Source organism: Pristis pectinata, chromosome 10 (genome assembly GCF_009764475.1).
Source record: "Pristis pectinata isolate sPriPec2 chromosome 10, sPriPec2.1.pri, whole genome shotgun sequence".
NCBI lineage: Eukaryota > Metazoa > Chordata > Chondrichthyes > Rhinopristiformes > Pristidae > Pristis > Pristis pectinata.
Genome location: NC_067414.1, coordinates 54599377 through 54619983, shown reverse-complemented (window position 1 = coordinate 54619983; position 20607 = coordinate 54599377). Strand labels below are relative to the sequence as shown.

The following is a 20607-nucleotide window of genomic DNA, read 5'->3' as shown; positions in this document are numbered from 1 at the left end:
ATACATGAAATACTTCAACTATTGTGTTTGTAAAAGACTATCTTCTCAGACATGGTGAATAGTTTAACACATTGGCCCTATCTTCCATTACCCCAAAATAGACAGCTGGCTCCCTGCCTGATTATTTCAACATGACCTTTGATACAGTCTTCCACTGGGAGCTCAGCTTCCAGCACAGAGTCCAGCACAGGGCTGTACCACCACAGGCAGCTGGCTGGACTCAGGACCATGTTCATAGCTGATGAGGTCCCACCCCTCTGTACTGGGGGGTCAAAGCTGTCAATGTGATCAGAGCTATTAAATGTCTGTGAATCTGATGACATTCACATAAATGCAAAATACCTGGGCATTAGTTGCAAAAGTAAAAATATTGTAAAAAGAAACTTTACAATATTAAATTCTTATCATTCAAAATACTTGGGAAAGCATGTTCCCACTTTAAAAATTATTAAAAAAAAATTGAAAGTCACTTCAATAAATAATAAAAACTCTGTGCCTTTCTCTCGGTTTCCAATTTCACCCATTTATTTGAATGAGGAATGCTCTGCTGCAGCATGTTAAATCTGTGTGTGTGAGGAGCAGTGTAGCCCAGTAGCTTGGTGTGTAGGGGATAGAGAAGCCCAGTAACCAGATGTGTGGGGGCAGAGTGTAGCCCAGTAACTGGGTGTGTGGGGGCACAGTGTTACCCACTCAGTGGGTGTGTGGGGGCAAAGTGTAGCCCAGTAACTGGGTGTGTGGGGGCAGAGTGTAGCCCAGTAAGTGGGTGTGTGGAGGCAGAGTGTAGCCCAGTAAGTGGGTGTGTGGGGGCACGGTGTAGCGCAGTAACTGTGTGTGTGGGGGCACGGTGTAGCGCAGTAACTGTGTGTGTGGGGGCACGGTGTAGCCCAGTAAGTGTGTGTGTGGGGGGCATGGTGTAGCCCAGTAAGTGGGTGTGTGGGGGCACAGCGTAGCCCAGTAACGGGGTGTGTGGGGGCACGGTGTAGCGCAGTAACTGTGTGTATGGGGACACAGTGTAGCTCAATAAGTGGGTGTGTGGGGGCAGAGTGTAGCCCAGTAACTGGGTGTGTGCAGCAGAATGTAGCCCAGGGTGCTGGGATTAGTTCTGATGAAATGTCATTGATTTGAACCATTAACTCTATTTCTCTGCTTGACATGCTGAGTATTTCCAGAATCTTAGTTCTTATGTAAGTTGTTGACATAAGGTGGATACGAGCATTGCAGAGTGGACCAGCGAAGGGGGTAGGGACTGGAGTAAAGAGGCAAAGAATGGCAATGAGGAGATAACAAGTGAAGCAGCAAGGAAAGAGTGAGTGGAGCAATGGGGACTTGGGTAATTGGGTCTTTAAATGTGATTAAAAATTAACAATATCTGGTAGTGTTCAGTGAAAATAAAATGTACTTTGTTTATAAATCTGGCTTAACCAAAAAAAGATAGACTGCTGCTGTACATGAAGGTTTTCATTGTCTTATTGCTTGTCCATCCCAATAATCAGTATACCCCCAAAGCATGGAATATTATTTTTTTCCATGAAGGACAAGAATTAACTAAATTCAGAAAATGTAGGAAATAGTCTGGGCAGCACACAGGCACAGATAGCAGAGCTGCTGTCTTACAGTTCCAGCGGTCCGGCCTCAATCCTAGCGTCTGGTGCTGTCTGTGTGGTGTTTGCATCTTCTCCCTATGAATTTACTTCAGTGCTCTGTTTTCCTCCCACATCCCAAAGGCATGCAGACTGGGAGGTTAAATGTCATGTGTAGGTGAGTGGTAGATTCTGGGGGGCATTGATGGGAATGTGGGGAGGGTAAAATGGGACAAGTGGAGTATTAGTGTAAATTGGTGTTTTATGGTTGGCAAGGACTAGGTGGGCTAAAGGGCTTATTTCTGTAGTGTGTGACTGTGCCTCTGGTCTGCAGATTCACAGCAAGAAAAAACGTTAATGTTTGAGGTCAATGGATTTATTTTTCTGTTTGTCATTCACACTTCATTTGAGCAGAAATTGACAACCTCAAGCATCGTTCTGCAGTCTTATAGCAACAATGGTGCAATCTGAGGGATGTGCAAAAAGCACAACGGGAGGAATGCAGAGACCATCGGTTCCGAGGAATACAGGGTTTGCACAGCTTCCTGCTAGTTCTATTCTAGACCATATTACACATCCTAGTGAGATATGGTAAACTATCTCAGTGAGATTTCATATTAACAGGGATGGTGATGCCATTAGGAGGGTGACAGAATTAAAGCTCAAGAGTCAATGGACAATAACAAATTCAGTAAGTGCCATATAAGAAATTATTATGAAGAATTAAGGCTCATGGAAAGGGGAGATAATACATTAGCATTATTTGAGGCAGAAAACTAAGCAGAAATAAAGGATCATTTTTTAAGTTGGCAGCTGTAACTAGTTGGTACCACAAGGATCAGTGCATGGACTTCAGCTATTATAATCTACAATCGATGGCTTGCATGTGCAGTCTGAGTACAATATATCCGAATTTGATGACAATACAAAGTTAGCTGGGAAAATAAGCAGGGAGGAGATGAAGAGAAATAGTTGTTGATAGGTTAAGTGACAGGCCAGGAACATGGGAAATGGAATACAAGGCGCAAAAATGTTATCCACTCACGAGGAAAAGTCGACAAGTAGAAAGCTTGAAATGATGAGAGCCTGGGAAATCTTGGTATTCAAAGGAATTTGGGTGATCATGTACAAGAATCAGAGAAACGTAACATTCAGCATTAAGGGTAGGGATTAAAATAATTGGTAAAGGACTGAAGGGAGATGAGAAATGATTTCACCCACTGGATGACTGGGGTCTGCAACTCATTCCCTGAAAGGGTCTGAAGGCAGAAACCCTTTCACTACACTTTTCAAAAGTATTTGGGCTTGCATGTCAATTGCTGTAAACTGCAAGACTATGGACCAAGAGCTGGAAAGTGGGATTAGGCTGGATAAATCCTTCTCGGACAAATGGTCATTTTCTGTTATTCTTTAAGATTTAAAGATGAGAGTAATGAGGGGAGAGGAAATTTGAGTAAAACCACGATTATAACCAATTATTATTAGAAAATGTCAGTGTTAACAGCTGTTACCTTTCAACCAAAGCAAGTAACTGACTGTCTATACATATGGTAGTTTAAGAATTCACTCTTACCATCCCAAGCTGTTGCTGCATAAGTCATTTAATAACAAAGCCAATTGTAATTGGGTATCATGAACCTTGATCTCCACGTTAACAGTGACATTGCTTTTACGTATCCTATCCCACTGCCACCCCCACTCAAAACATGCTGTTTTCTTACTTTTCCAGTTCTGAGGCAAGGTTATCAAAATATTAGTTCTGTCTCACTCCCCACAGTTGCTGCCAAACTTGCTGATTATTTCCAGCATTTCAGTTTTTCCACATTTCCACAAAACATGGAAGGAGGAGATTCAGCCCATCAAATCTATGCTGGCTCACAGGGCAATCACTAATTCTTCCAACATTCCCGTCAATTCTACCACCAACATTACACTTGGGGCAACTTTCTTTTATACAAAATGAGTACGATTGCTTAATTAAAGTAATAATAATTTGGTCATATTTCAGAAGATCCAACTGTTTTTTTGAAACAGTAATCTACAAGCAACGTTCATTTAATTTAGACTTTTTCCCTTCCTTTCATCTCAGTCCTCCCACCGCCCATTCTCACGGTGTTATCAGTACAGAGATATGACAATTTTAGATGGTATGCTCACATTACCATGACTCCAGTCATTGCTCTTCTTTTACTGACAGGGGTCAAGATTTTGGCAGAAGCTGCACTGAATCAGCAAAGATATGAAAGAAAAACATACAAAAACATAGATTTCTAATCTGGACAATGATATCATCATTAACATAAACTTTCAAATGAGCCTTACGTACAGATAACTCACAAATTACTTTTGCAGCAACGTTCTACTCTGCATTTTCCAATCAAAACCATAACATTTTTGTTTCTCTGATCCCTGCAGGAGCAGGAAGTTGGAAGATGGAATATAATGTGGGAAAATGTGAGAAAGGATCTATTAGCATTGGAGGCAAAGGTTCAGTAAGTTGAGTCCTTGGATGAAGGGGTTGATATGTGAAGAGAGGAAGAGGAGTTTGGAGATTCTCATTGGAGATTAGAAAACTGAGGGGGAATTTGACAGGGTGGATGCAGAGAGAATGTTTCTCTTAGTGGGGATATCTAGAACAAGAGGATAGCGAATGGGGGCTCAACCATTTAAGATGGTGATGAGGAGGAATTTCTTCTCTCAAGGGTCATAATTATTTGGAATTCTCTATCCCACAGAGCTGTGAAAGCAGAATCAGTGAATATATCAAAGGTGGGGACTGATGGACATTTGATGTACTATGGAGTCAAGGACTATGGGGAGAGAGCAAGAAGGTGGTCTGGAGGCCAAGATGGGATCAGTCACGATCTCATTGAATGGTGGATCCTATTGAAGGGGCTGACTGATCTACTCCTGCTCCAGTTCTGTACGTTCTATGTTCTTATCTCCTCCTCCCTTTTAAATCTTGAACAGTGAACTCCGTCACTCAAAGCTAAAATGTCTGTTAAGGTTCTCTGTTCAGTCATCTCAGCTTATGGGACAGCAAATTTCTTCTAATCCTTCTAAAGGGCAGTCTTACATTGATACTGACTCCTTGCCAATTCTCCAGCTGCTAATACTCCAAATGGAATATCAAATCTAAAGCTCACAATAAATTATCTACTTCAATATAAATAATCTAATTTAATAATTTCAGGTAACCAACCTTTCCAGTTTGCAGCATATCAAACCATTTGTGGCAATCAAATGCAGAGAGATTGATTGATTGTGGAAAGTGAGAAAATTAAGTTCTGAGCCTTTAGTGCTGGCTTAAAAGGCTGGTTATCTGGGCAGTTTGAACGAAAAGTCAATCTTCAATGTTAATTCAGCTGTTCTTTTCACACAGATGCCGCCCGACCCAATGAGTATTTCCAGCATGTTACTTCAGATTTCCACAATCTGCAGTATTTTTAATTGCATGGTTCCAAAGTGTTTTTCCCTCCCTCTGTTTTCATTCATCTCCTATTTATGTCTCAGCGAGACAAACCAGCTACAATTAACCAGCTTTCACCACCTTTTCCGGCCAGTATCATCACTATGCATTATTTAGTCTCTTTTCGTCTTCACCCTATCACAGAATTCCTTTTGTTCTCTCCATCCTTCCCCTTCACTACAATTTAACATGTTTGACTTATAACTTTTCCTTGTTCTGATAAACAATCATTGACCTGAAATGTTAACTTTGTTTCTCTCTTTGTAGATACTAACTGACTTGCTCAGTGCTTCCAGCATTTTCTGTTTTTATTGAAGCCTTGCACTGTTGGGGTGATGAATCGGTACACCATCTGTCTGGCAAACACGAGATACAAATACTGGCAGAAATGGGGCCTAGCAATTTGATAATAAATCTATGTTCCTGTGGCAATCAATCACAGAGAGACTGACTGATCCTGGAAAGTGGGAACATTAAGTTTGTTGAGCACAGCTGGCTCCATTGCACCCAGCTGAGGGTCAAACCTCCTACTGCAATGTGATCCCCAATCTGCCAAAAGGGCATGAACACCTGCCTAAAATTTTCATGTTCAAAAGGATTTGCATCGGCAAATATCCTGACCCTTCATAAGCTCAGACTGTTAGGAAGTTAGAGGCCAAGATATATCTTTACCTATTGTAATTTTATCATTCCTTATTTGTTAATAAACCTCAATTATCAGGAACTAATTGCAAATGCAACATCAATTGTTTAAAAGCATGTTGCACATGGATTTGCTTTTAATTTAAATGATGCAATCTTTTGCAAGCCGTTATTGGGACATAAACTTAGTAATTTTGGTTTATTTTGACATATACACATTACAGATCATAAATTTTCTCTATTTCAAAACAAGAACTAATGCTGTCTTTTTTTTAAGCTGCTTTCATTCTAAAATGGAATTGTGATGTGAATTCAATAAATTTAATACAATAAGTAGTATTTATCACTTGCACCATTTTTTGTTAATCTTAAAATGTTACTGTTCAGGAAAGACACCCTTTTCATGTTGGATTGACTGAAGATGTTTATAGAATGTAAGCTCAGTAATTATGGTCCGTGATACATCCCATACGCTTATCTTTCTATATGGTTAATTTGAACTTCATTTAGTACAATAACAAACATTCCAACTTTTATGACCTAACCAGCTAACTGCAACTTGGCAGACTACAAGCTGGCAAGCACTGAGATCCTACAACCAAAGTCAGAAGGCAACAGACAGTTCAGAAAGTTAAGAATATGCCCAATTCAGTCACTTGGAGTTGATACTTTAACTCTTCCTTTTCATTAATGTAAACTGAGAGCACCATCCAGTTCTGGCACAAAATCATAGACAAGTTTTCAGAAAAATGTAAAAGAACATTCACTAACAGTGCATAACATTTCTTTGATACTTGGTCCACTCATTCAGTTAATCTGCAATAAATGTCCATGCAATGTATTAACACTCATCGAAGGATTTGTAGCAGCAGCTATATAATATTCTAAAATAATGTAAAACACATGAACATAATGGAAAAGAGTATTTAGTAATGCTTTAACTGCCAAGAAAGAGAGAGTATTTATTCTCCTAAGAGAATTTCATAAACTTTTTTTTCAAGAAAATTGCAGCTGCCACAAATTGCTCATAACAATTTCAATACTTCGAACTTTGACCACTTAAAACTAAAGACACTCCTACATATAAATATAACTTTTTGTAGCACTGTTATTACGTACTGTGAATGGAGAAAGAGGGCCAATTTTGTGGCTGTACCGTCGGATCACCTCTCTGATGTGGCTGGGCTGGATGGCATCACTGTGAGTCTCTAGACCACAAGCTGCAGCACTCTGTAACATAAAGTCATAAATTCTTAACTAAATCAAAAACACTAAGACAACTTCAGATAAAAGACCTACAGTATAGAAGTCTGAACAAGATTAGTTAATTAAATTGAATTTATTTGAGTTTAAATAAATTCATGTAAAGGCTGAGTGGAGCAGTAGATCGAGAGGAAACGGAGAAATTAATTGAAATAATTTTATTACCTGGTCATTACATTTTTATATAATAATACAATAATACTTTAATGCCTAATCTTGAGGTACAACTCAAGAAGAAAGTTGCAGTGTTTAACTACTGCTTTCCTGGGTATTTTGGGAATGAATGGCAATTTTATTGCCCATAAGGTTGTCTGTATTGGTGAACATTCATTCACATGGCAAAGCAAAACCCATGATCATTAGCAGCTATGGGAGTATTCCTCAATTTATGTGAAGTCTTACTTAATAATGCCCACTAGGAAAATAGCAGCTTGTTTATCTGGTGCCAGTAGAACTGGCAGGGATGCTGCAGTCAGTATCACTGCTTCTAGGTTAGCTAATGGGGTGGGCAGTGGGGTTCGCAAGCCTGACATAAAGCATAAACATTGGGCATACTGAGCATTCTAAGATAGAGAAACAGAATTAATATTTCAGGTTGATGGCTAGCTCCTGATTTCTGGCTGTTGGTCCTTGCCAGGAAGTACATTTATGTGTTGTATTGAAAATAAATTGAATTTGACTGTACTGCCTGCAATGTAGCGTTGCCAATCAATATTCAGTGAGTAGGGTTACACACAAAGAATATCTCATTTAGAGAGGACCTTGGGTACCATACCTGAAAATGATCAAAGCCTTCAGGATCCTGTACTTTGTTCACAATTTTAATTAACACGGAGATTTAAAATAGAAAAGCTTGGCCCTTTAAGAACATTGTGGTCACTACAATTAATTTTCCTTCTAAAATGAATCTATTCTATTACTTTTCAGTTCAAGAGTCTTAATTGTCCACCATTCATATTATTCAGCCATTATTGTACAACTTATAATAACAGGTCACATGCGAGTAAGGTGGTTGAATAATGATATTCTAGTCATTAGTGCAATAAATCCTCTAATCAATTTCATAGCAGCAAAGTAAATGTGGCCAAGAAATGTTCTTTCTTCAATAATTCTTAATGAGATGGTAAATGTGTTCTCTGAAAATGGAAGCCATCTTCATAAATGCATTTCCAATGTTGCTATACATAATAATAAGATGAATTCTTCATTATGTAGAATTTTGCAACTGTCCTCTTGAGAAAAAAATTGTCTGGTCTATGCAAATTAAAAATAAACCATAAAAATGTTCTTCCTCTTAGTTACTTGCAGAAATACATGAGCCATAAATCAAAAGCATTATTAGGTCTGTTTCTCTACCGTCTCAGTAACTTAATACATTTTAGATTGATGGAAAAATAACAGAAGCTTTTCCATTAAAGATTAACATTCCAAAGTTTCTCCTCAAACCACTATTTAAGAGATGTTTATATAAGCATCACAAATTATATACACTTAGGCCTAACGTTTTTCCTTCTCCCATCGACATGACAGAAAGAGTAGATCAATGCACCTTCTGTGACAAGCCTAGCTCACAGAAAAAAACCTTGCCTTGGTATTAGCTTGAAATAATGTGCTGGTCGATTACTATTTCTAGATTATTTTCTCATGCAGTTCCTTGTTATTATCACTGCTGGATTCTGGTGCAACTTGAAGTATCCAAAAAAGTCACACTGATGCGTCTCCGACTATCTTGGGTTAGAACAGCACACATAATTACTCCTCCACAATTGCTAAAATTACACTGATCGAGTTTGCTTTCTGGCATACAGAACCAATGAAAGTGGGTCTGGTTCTTTCCAGTATACTTTGTACATTCCAAGAATATTATGGTTAAGTTTAGGTTTGCCATCATTTCTAAAATGACTCCAAGGGTTCACACTGAAAATGTGTAAAGTCCATTATCAATTTTATAATGAAGGTTTAACTCTCCACAGATGATACATTTAAATTTCATTTAAAGTAATAAGTAACACATTAAATAATGTAATGATTGTTCTGTAAAATGCTGTTCTCAAAAACCTAGATAAAGTTACAGAAACGAGTAAGCATGACTCCATTTCTTTTTTTTCACAATCAATTTTTAAAAATTTATGAATTGTGATATGATGCAATCAGCACATCTGTTGCACTCTCATATAGGTAGTTTACTTCTGAGTAATCTATATCTTTACATTTAAGGGCACAGTAGTGTGATGGTTTACCTACTGGATTGGCAGCCAGTGTTCTGGACCACTAATTTATAGACAAGGGTTTGAATCTCTCCTTGACATTTGGGGTATTTAAATTCAAGTAATTAACTAAATATCTAAATTACAGAGCTGGTCTCAGAAACAGTGAATGTGAAACTACCAGGCAAAAATCCATCTGGGGTCTTTCAGGGAAGGAAATCTGCTTTTCCTACACAGGATGGCCTACATCTGACTCCAGGCTCACCAACTGAGCATGAAACAGACCCTTCAGCCCACCAATCCCATCCCATCCATCAATCACCCATTTTTACACTAATCTTATCATAACCCATTTTATTCTCCCCATATTCCTATTATCCTGTGCCCAAATTTTACCACTCATGTGCACACTGCGTGCAATTTACAGATGCACATTTCTGGGATGTTGGAGAAAACTGGAGCACCTGGAGGAAACTCACATGGTCACACGAGAATATGCAAATTCCACACAGACAGCACTGGAGATCAGGACGGAACCCGGTTGCTGGAACTATGAGGCAACAGCTCTACTAGCTGCACCACTGTGCTGCCCCTGTGGTTCATACTTAACTATTCTTAATAGGGGCAAGTAGGGATGAACAATAAATTCTGGCAATGCCAGTGACATCGACATCCCATGAACAAATAAAAGAAGTTTTCCTTTTATAAATACATTTGCTGGCCCCTCCCCTCCTTCAACGTGCAAAACATCACATGGTATTGAGCTATAGAAATACAGGAGGGTCTCTATTTAATCACTGTAGCCAAGCAAGTGTGACCACAGCATGGAATGGAAACTTCACCTACAGTCTTCTCATGCGATACACCCAATAGCAGCACTCTCATCTCTGAGCCATAAGGTCACAGGTTCAACTTCTGCCCCAAGAGACTTGAGCACAAAAGCTGGAACTCCTGTGCAGTATTAGTGAATGCAATGGTACCAGGGCCTTTGGATGAGAATTTAAACAGAGAACCATCTTCAAGATAAAGATTACACTTAATTACTTTGAAGAATAGTAGGAAAATAAACAGTGGTTCAGCCAATGTTTAACCCTCAACCAACATTGCTACAAATAAGTAAAATGGACACAATCAATGTTATCTGAGTGATCCTGTTGTGTGCAATTGGCTGCCTCATTCCCTACACATTACAGTAATTAATTTCAGAAGTACTTCAATCCTTTTGGGTATCCCGAGGTCATTAGGGGCACTACATAAAAGCTACACTTTTCCGCAGCATAATATTAGTCAAGAGAGATTGATTTGTATATATTAAATCTAATTTAGTCACTTCTACATCATCTGCAAAAAGACAGATTTGCCAGAATATGAATGGTTTATATGTGCGTGTCTATTCGCATATGAAGTATGTCTTTTGCTCTACAACAGAGGTGACAACCTTTTGGCCTTGGAGGATCATCTTAAGGTCAGACCAGAAGACAGCAGGCCAACAGTATTGATGGCACTTTTGTGGACTTGATAATGCCTTACAGTGGAATATTAGAGCCTCTGTTTCAGAAGTGTTCCACTTCAGCCAAGATTTGCCACAGACTAAATTTGGTTTGGTCCACAAGCCATAATTTGGGTGTTCCTGATCATGAGTAATAGCTGCAGACAATGAGAATAAACAAAACTGTTTGAAGTGTTAATGTTCCTTTAAATTTGTAGCGAATTTTTTCCTCTTTAAATCTTTTCACCTTGTGAATGTAGGCCAAGAACAGGCTCTTCGGCCCATGATGTCTGTACCGACCAGGATGCTAATTAAAACAAATCCCATTTACTTGAACATGGTCCATATCCCTCCATTCCCTGCATGTTCATGTGCCTGTCTAAATGTCTCTTAAACATTGTTGTCGTGTATGCTTCCACCTAACTCCCCTGGCAGCATGTTCCAGGCACCTACCACTCACTGTGCTGGCCTTTAAACAACTCCCACGTCAGCTGTGGACTTACCCAATAACAGTCGCTCCCAATCTATCTCCCCAGCTCCTGCCTAATACTGTTGTAATTAGTCTTCCCCAATTCAGCACTCCCCCCCGCCCCCCCACCCCACAGTTCAGTCTTATCCTTATCCATAACAATCTTAAAACTTATGTTGCCAAAAATCTCTCCCACTGAAACTCCGATCACTTGGCCAGGCTCATTTCCTAACGCAAGGTCTAGTATGGCCCCCTTGCCTGACATGGACTATCTACATAGTGTTTCAAGAAATCTTCCTGGATGCACAAATTCTGTCCTATTTAAGCCTCTGGCACCAAGGGATCCCAGTCAATATTGGGGAAATTAAAGTCACCCACGACAACAACCTTGTTGTTTTTATCTTTCCAAAATCTGTCTATATATCTGTTCCTCTATCTTCCACTCGCCATTGGGAGGTTTATAGTATAACCCCATCATTGTGATTGCACTTTCTTATTCCTGAGCTGTAACCGTATTGTCTCACTTACTGAGCCCTTCAGGATGTCCCGTCTAAGGGCAGCTATGATATTCTCCCTGATCAGTAGTGCAGCTCCCCCACCACTTTTACATCCCTCTCTGTCACAATCTGAAACCTCTAAACCTTGGAACGTTGAGCTGCCAGTCCTTCCCTTCTCTCAACCAAGTCCCTGTAATGGCCACAACATCATAGCTCCATGCACTAATCTAGGCTCTAAAGTTCATCTGCCTGACCCATAATACTCCTTGCTTTCCAATAAACACACCAGCCCATCAGTCCCACCATGTTCACTAAACTGGCCCTGTCTGTCCTTCCTTTCAGACCCAACGTCTATCTTACCCTCAATCTATCCACTTGCTGACTTACTGCTTGGTCACTTGGTTCCCATATCCCTGCCATGCTACTTTAAACCTCCCGAGTAGCACCAACAAACCTCTCTGTGTGGTTAATGGTGCCCTTCCAGTTTAAGTGCAACCCATCCTTCTTGTACAGGTCCCACCTGCCCTGGAAGAGAGCCCAATGATCTACGTATCTAATGCTCTCCCCCTCCTGTACCAGTTCCTTAGCCACACATTCAACTGTACTACCTTCCTATTTCCTGCCTTGCTAGCACATGGTGTAATCCTGAGATTACTACCATAGAGGTCCTGTAGTTTAACTTTCTACCTAACTCCCTAAGTTCTCTATGCAGGACATCATCTCTCTTGCTGCCTATGTCATTAGTACCAATATGGGCCACCATCTCTGGCTGCTCATCCTCCACTTTCAAAATATCCTACGTCTGCTCAGAGACATCCTTGACCCTGGCATCAGGGAGGCAACGCACCATCCTGGAGTTTCTCTTGCAACCATAGAAACACCTACCTGAGCCCCTGACTAAAGAGTCGACTATCACTATTGCTCTTCTGGTCTTTGCCTTACCCTGCTGTACAATAGAGCCAGCCGAGATGTCACTGATTTGGCTGTTGCTGTCTTTTTGTCCTCAGAGGCTATCACCCCCCCCCCCCCCCCCCCAAAAGTATCCAAAACAGTATACGTGTTTGAGAGGGGGGTCAGCCACAGGAGACTCCTGCACTACCTGCCTGCTATTGCTGGTGGTCAAATGTTCAAACCTCAGCAGCTTAAGTGCATTCTTTTGCCTTGTTTTTAGTGTGAGTGAAAACAGCTTGTGATGACTGAGTGATACAAGGTGAAAGTTAGTGAAGAAAGATTACTGATGACTGGTGAAGCTGAGGCAAGATGGGAACCAGCAGGAAAACCCAAAGTATAAAACACCATCAGTACCATAAAAGAATATATTTAGGGATAATTTTAGTTTCTGTGAACTAAAGTACTAAACAATACAAGTAGTGATATATTAAAAAATACAATCCACCAAAACAAAACGTGACTATAAGCTAGCGGTATTTTTCAAAACTGTGGCCAAAGCAAATTATATTATTAAGATTTACATTCTAATTTAAAGCAAAATACACTTAAGATCCTTACCTAGTTAAAAACTGCATTTGCAAATTCAAATATGTAAATCACATTGAAACAAGTCTATTGCATGCAAGGATACTGAAAAATGATCTGATTCTCCAGATCCTCCTCAATGGATTACATGAAGATAGTGTCATGTTCATTCTAAATTGTTTTTGACTGATTATGTGCTTTTTTATATATATAATGCAAATTATAATTTTATAGTTACACTTAGAATCATATTAGAGCAGTACAATAATATTTTGTGAATCCGTTTTTGAGATATGTTAGGATCAGCTACAGCACTGAATAAGCTATTTCTCGGTTGAAGCACATTAAATGTTTCCAGCATGCTGAACATGTTACATCAAACAAATGACAATGAATCCACAGGCTAATTTTACAGATCCATTGCACTAAGTAACATAAAATCTCCCTGAACACGGTTAAATCAAGTAACAAATTCTTGTAACTGAATGCACTGAACCATACATCAGATTGCATTTTTCCGGCAGTTCAATTAACTGGGCTGGTTTGATGCAGTCTAGTAATTTTTAAAGGTCCGTGAAGCTTTTTTAAATGCACATGTGCCAAACAAAATGAGCGCACTGCCTGGTTGAACAAAATAACTGCAGAGGTTAATATCTACACACAAAAGCAGATTCAGCAACGTATTGATGAGTAAATCAATGAAAAAATGCCAAGAAACAGAGGCACTAAGCTCCTCTTACTAGCCTGGACTTTTCTAAGTTGAACCTACATTTGAAATTCTCAATCTGAGAGATCAGTCTGTGGTACAGGTAAAATCCTGAGCGAGTATCATTTCTCAGAGTTTAGAATTGGATTTGGTTTATTACTGTCATATGGACCGAGGTACCATGAAAAACTTGTCTTGCATACCATTCATATGGAGGTAGTACAAGTTAAAACAGTAACAGAATGCAGAATAAAGTGTAACAGCTACAGAGAAAGTGCAGTGCAGGTAGACAATAAGGTGCAAGGTCATAACAAGGTAGATTGTGAGGTCCAGAGTCCATTTTATTGTACTAGGGAACCATTCAATAGTCTTAATAACAGCGAGATTGAAGCTGTCCTTGAGCCTGGGTGGTACATGCTTTCAGGCTTTTGTATTTTTTGCCTGATGGGAGAGGGGAGAAGAGAGAATGTCCGGGGTGGGTGGGGTCTTTGATTATGCTGACTGCTTTACTGAGACAGCAAGAAGTGTAGACAGAGTGTATCGAGGGGAGGCTGGTTTCCGTGATGTGCTGAGCTGTGTCCACAACTCTCTGCAGTTTCTTGCAGTCACGGCAGAGCAGTTGCCATGATGCATCCAGATAGGATGCTAAGGTGCATCGATAAAAATGACTTTTGAAAAACGAGTTTTGACCTTTTGCATTCACACACTTGGGAGGTATGCATAAACTGAGAATATAGCTACACAGCTCCTTTCTTGGAAAAAGTCTGAGAATCCCTCCAGTTATTTTTGTATATCAGAGTCCAACATGAAACCATGGCTTCCAACATGCAGAATGGGCAAAAGTGGAAAAGCAGTACAAGGTTGTCTTCTCTCAGCTTCAAGAAATTTTCACAGGCCCAGCAACAAAGGGGTGAGTCTATTCTGGCTCAACAGAACTCTGAGAATCTGGAAGGCCATTGCCCAAGCAGCCTTCCATCCCCTTTGCAGAAAAATGGCAAGGATACAGCCATTGGCTCCAGATGGTCATCTTCTTACATTGTGTCTATGTCACCATTCTTTATTAAGAAATCCCCAACTGTGTATGCTGGCACTCTATACTATTTTGATGACTCAACAGTTGAGATTATCCCTATGCTTAATGTAAAAAAAATTGCATACATTCATGTACACAGGTGATTAGCTGGAGCGACAACCTAGGGCACTGAAATTAAACTGTGATCATCCACAGCTGAACTGTAAAATTTATAATCTAAATATGACTAACGACATGATCTCCCTCTACCAAGTAATCCAGAAAACTCATTTTTTCTTCTCATACAGGCATTACTGCATGCTAATAAATTCCTTATCTTGCCCCCAAATAGTTAAATATATCTGATCAGCTCAATGCACTAATATACCCAAACATTCATTTCCCAAACTTAATCCAATCATTTCATTGAATCTAACCAGTTTAGTAAAACTCCAGTAACCTAGAATCCGAGGGACTTTGGTTGTGCAGGACAAGCAGACTTTCTAGACTATTGGATGTTACTCATTTTTATTTCACTCTCTTTACATGTTATACATTAGTGCAATAAACTTTTCAAGGACCGTGGGAAACAGAAATCGGTTAGTTTCTGCTTGTAAGTTGAAACGTACAAGCTAAAGCATACAAACATTTCAGCCTCTGGCACACATTCCAGATCTTGGCTACTGCCACACACCTTGCCCACATTCTGGACCCTGACTCCAGCTGGAAATCTCTCCAATGATCCTGCCCCCAAGCAATCCAACCCCAGACTCTGGCTGCACACCCATCCTACAGTCCCAGTAAACATGGCCACTTTCGCGACTACACTAAATTGCAGATAACATTTCAGCATATAATGAGGAGTTAATGTACTAATGAATGAGCCAGATACTAGATAATTGGAGTTTTACTCTATATTGTTTGTACTGAACCTTTCTTTGGTAGTGCTGGACTAAAACAAAAAAAAATCATCTTTTCTCCTAAATCAGAAACTACTTTAAAATCCATTGACCACTTTAACTTTTTGCACAACTTTAGTAAGCTAATTCTTGATGTTTTCATTGAAACTATCATGTAATGTTGTAACAGATTTAACACCTGGATTTAAACAATGCCTACCCAGTTCTATTTCAAGATAAATCATTTTGGACCATCTGGAGTACAAGTGAAAATGCATATAATAAGTCAGAGCAATACATCCTAGTTGTACCATCTCAAGAATTTCAAAATATTAGCATGTGTAACTTGTTAAAAGTATATGAAATAGCATTTGTAGCAATTTTTAAGCGAACCGTTCTTCAATACTTGCTGTTTTATACAGTGTAATACTTAATTTCTGAATGATTTTGGAGCCCTTTAGTCAAAATCAAATGATCTCTCCCAAGTTACTATCGTGAATTGAAATCATAATCTTTGCATTATATTTTTAAGGACTTCTTCAATTTTCAAACAACTGATAATAATAATGAAAACAGCACTTAATAATTGGTCAATTCATAGTAATAATTGCCAATAGGGAACATAAAGAAAATAGGATCATTTATTCAATGAGTAATGAAAACATTTAAAGCATCCTGAATTCTATAACAGATGTAATACTTTGCTACTGAATCTATATAATTCATAAGCTATCAGAAATTAGTCTCACGAAAAACAACTCCAATAACAATTTTATAATTTTTAGTTTTAAATAAAATTTTACATAGTTTCCATTTAAGGTTACATTTCATTTTATAATGGATTTAAATTACAATTAGTTGACTCTGATTGCACAACAGAATTTTAAAAAATGTTCTGTAACCCTGAACTTCAACACAATTTTGATAAGAACCAGTGGATGTTGTGTAGGCACGAACACTGATAGTTGGGGAGCAAGGAAGGACATTTGTATGTTGAAAATAAAATAAAAAACATCCTCCTTAAACTAAAAATAGATTTGGTTAGAAAGTAAGGGAGTTATAATTGAAGTTATAAAGAGATATTATTGAATGTAAGGGAGATTATAATTGGCTGTAATTTGCAATCAGCAGCAAAGCCATAGAGTTCACCACTCACCTGGAAGAGAGTTCTCTCTAAAGATCTACCTGTGAGAGCATGAAGGAATGTAATCTCTGACTCTAGTTGTTTGCTGCTGTACAAGGGATGTAAACTAGGTTGGCAAGATTCAAATAGAGAGTTGTGAAAAAGACTTAGGTGGTGACAAAAGGTAACAGCATGGTCAAGGTATTTGGAGAAGAATTGGAAATTGAAGATTTACACTAATTTATAAGGATGGAAAGTTAACAATTTTTTTTGATAAGGAGAGATAAAATTGAGGGCAAAAGTACCCAAGAAGTACAAATTATTTATAAGGTCAATTAACATAAGCCAGAAAGGAAGATGGGTAGTAAATAGTTTAACGAGATCAGGGTCAAAGGAGCTGCAGGAGGTTTTAAGACGAGCTAAATTTGAAGACTGCATGATAGCTGATGAGAGTGTAACTAAGAAGAGATACAATTTAATTCTGGGGCAAGGACAACCTCAGCTCAAGTGGTATAAGAAAGAGATGCAAAGCAGCAGAGACAGCTGAACAGATAGTCTCAACCAAAGTAACAAATAAGGCAAGGCAGATGATGGTTGTTATTGCACAAAAGAAGCCAGAAATAATTTTAGCTTTTCAGGGTGTAGTCAGACAGGTCTGGGAATGAGTGGCAAAACCGAATTGCATTCTTGGATTTGATGCAGCCGAAATTGGAGGCTCCAGAATAAAGCTTTCATTGGAGACAAGAACATCAAGAAATGACAGTGACAAAATTGTTGGGCAAATTGTCAGAAGTTGTGTGCAGAATGGAAGACCAAAATCGGGGCTGTTGGAAAGTATCCAAGTACAATTGTAAGTGACTATAGGGACAATTATTCCAAGACATACAGAGCAGCAAATAGATGTGGAAAAGGGGTAGCTGGATTTGAGTGGAAAAGAAAACAAAGATGACTTTATCCCTTAGCAAAATACTACTCTGTGATATCATTACATGTGTTATCTTGACAAGAATGGAATTTAGGGGAAAGGAAATTTACAGGAAAGGGAAGTTACCCACTGTGACTGGCCAAAATTTTTAAAAATAAAAGCCATGACTGTATCAGGTATTGTTCTGTGGAAGCAATTTTCCTATTTACAGAAGATTGAGCAGTAAACATGCCTATTGTTTGCTGGAATCCTGACTGATCCTAATCCTTTACCAGGGATGGGGAATGGGGAAGTCAAAGCATCTTCACTTTACAGATGCAAAGTTAAAGGTGGAAGAGACATGAATAGATATAATAAAAAACTACTGCCAGGTTATTGAGTATTGCTTTATTACAGCAATGGATGCTTTAGTTGCTGAGTAATTCACTACTGCCCAATGCTGTCACATAGAGGAAATTTTTCATCACTTTGCGTAGAGATAATGATAAAACTTGAGTTGATGAGTTCAAATAGTTTGCATTGGTAGAGGTGTTGATCTTTCTGTCAGAGTTGATCTTAGTGTTAGGTCACACTCAGTTTTAAGAATATGTGAAAAAATTCACTGATATTTCAGTACTAGAAGATACAGAACAGAACACACGTGAACACAATTAGGAACAGCAGTAGGCCACCTGGCCTTCAAGCCTGCCTCGCCACTCAACATGATCCTGGCTGATTACCTCAGGCGTTCACTCCTCTGTGTCAGATCCCAATAACCTTCAATCCTTCAAAATGTTACCTACCTCCAGACCACAACTTTCTGGGGGTAAAGAATTCCAAAGATTCATTGCTTTCTGCAAGAAGATTCTACAACCAACTATTTTGAAACTCCATCCCCTCATTCGAGATTCTTCTGCTAGTGGAAACATTGCGACATCTACCTGGTCAAGCACCCTTGGGATCTTATATGTTTCAATAAGATTACCCCTCATTCTTCTAAACTCCAAAGAATACAGACTCAGACTGCTTAACCTCTCCTGATCAGGCAATCCTGCCATCTCAGGATTTAGCCTGAGGCATTTCCTTTGCACTACCTCCAATGTTACTCTGCTCTTCCTTAGGTAAGGGTACAAAAACTGTGCACAATACTCCAGATGTGGCCTCACTAACACCCTGTTGAGGTGTACCAATACTTCCCTATTTTTAAGCTCCAACCTCTTTGCAATAAAGCACCATATGTTATTTGCCTTCTTAACTACTTGATTCAGGCACAAGAACACTTCAACTTCCTCAGTATAGACTGGGACCTCTTTAGTGCAAGAGGTTTAGATGGGGCAGAATTTGTTTGGTACCTCTAGAAGGGTTTCTTGGATCAGTATGTAGATAGTCTAACATACCTGGAATTGCTTCATTTCCTGTTACATCACCAGCCTCATTTTACTGTACATTTTGATACTGCATGCAAGTTTTCTCTCAAAATCAATTTTCTTCTTTCTTACGAGCTTTTAGTCTTTTGCTCTGAGCTCCTCAAAAATTCCCAGTCCTCTTGTCTACCTCTAGCCCTTGCTATTTTATATGCCCTACTTTTTAACTTAACATTTTCCTTGACTTTCTTTATCAAACATGGATATTTCTTGTCTTTCACAGAATCCCTTCTTCTAGTTGGGATACATTTCTGCTGGGCATTATTAACTGGCTTCTCAAATATATGCCACTGCTCATTTACTGACTTATCTCTTAGCTTATTTACCCAGTCCATCTAGACAATTCCACATTACAGCATTGTAAATGCTCTTATTTAAGACACTGGTTTTGGACCCAAAATGTCTGCCCCCAAATTGTTTCTGGAATTCTACCATACTGCGATGACTGGTCCTTGAGAATCCGAAACAACAAGATCTCTTATTAATCTGCCTTCATTACACATGACCAAATCTAAAATAGCCTATTCCCAGGAAGGTTCTGTAATACACTGCTCCAAGAAGTAATTTCTGATGCACTCCATAATTTCTTCTTCTACAACACTCTTGCCAGTCTGGTTTGTCCAATCAATAACCAGATTAAAATCTCCCATCATAATTGCAGTTCCCTTCATACACACCTTTGATACTTGGATGCAGGTGTATCAAGTCAATGCAGAATATGTATTGTACTTAAACAGAACCACAAGACAGTGAATCACCAATTATCCAGTATCCAATTGTTCAGAAATCCTGATGTTTTGCCACCTGGATCACTCATTACTATACTAAGTCCTCGTTACCCACAGATATTATCCAGGGATCTACAGACTTGTAAGATCAGCCATGTATTGCTGGGAAAGCTGGGAAACTGGAGCTGGGTTCAGGGTTGGGAACACCGAAGATCAAGAACATGGGTTGTTTGCACCCTAACCTAGGGTCTGGAGTGTGGGTCAAGTGTATAGCCAGGGTCTGAAGTGTGGGTCGGGTGTGTAGCCAAGGTCTGGAGGGTGGGTTGGGTATGTAGCCAGGGTGTGGAGCGTGGGTCGGGTGTGTAGCGAGGGTCTGGAGTGTCTGTATGGTTCAGCTCGCTTTGACAAAATTCTTTTCTAAATGGTATCATTTGAACACTTCTTAAACCACAACCAGTTAATTCCTGAAACCAAGGCTACTTCAGCAAAGTCTTCTTGTCATATGCTGGTACTGTAACCTCATCCCCTTTGATAATCACTGGAGAGATGGTTTTGTTAAAGTATTATGTATACTATATGCATATAATTTGTACATTATATTTTAACATAAATTGTATATCACTTATATATATAATTTCATTTCATGCTTTGATCATACTTTGAGTCAACAACTACATCACTTAAATCCTAAAATTGACTTTCAGCAATTACATATTTTC

General features: G+C 39.1%; 1 protein-coding gene across 8 annotated transcripts in view; it reads right to left on the bottom strand.

Moving 5' to 3' along the window:
• supt3h (SPT3 homolog, SAGA and STAGA complex component) overlaps window positions 1-20607 on the bottom strand; it is a 320780-nt gene that overhangs the window by 30259 nt on the left and 269914 nt on the right. For all 8 annotated transcript variants that reach the window (XM_052024365.1, XM_052024364.1, XM_052024362.1 and 5 more), the window contains one exon: window positions 6811-6921. In XM_052024365.1, the coding sequence (XP_051880325.1) occupies window positions 6811-6921 (111 nt within the window). The remainder of the gene's footprint in view (window positions 1-6810; window positions 6922-20607) is intronic.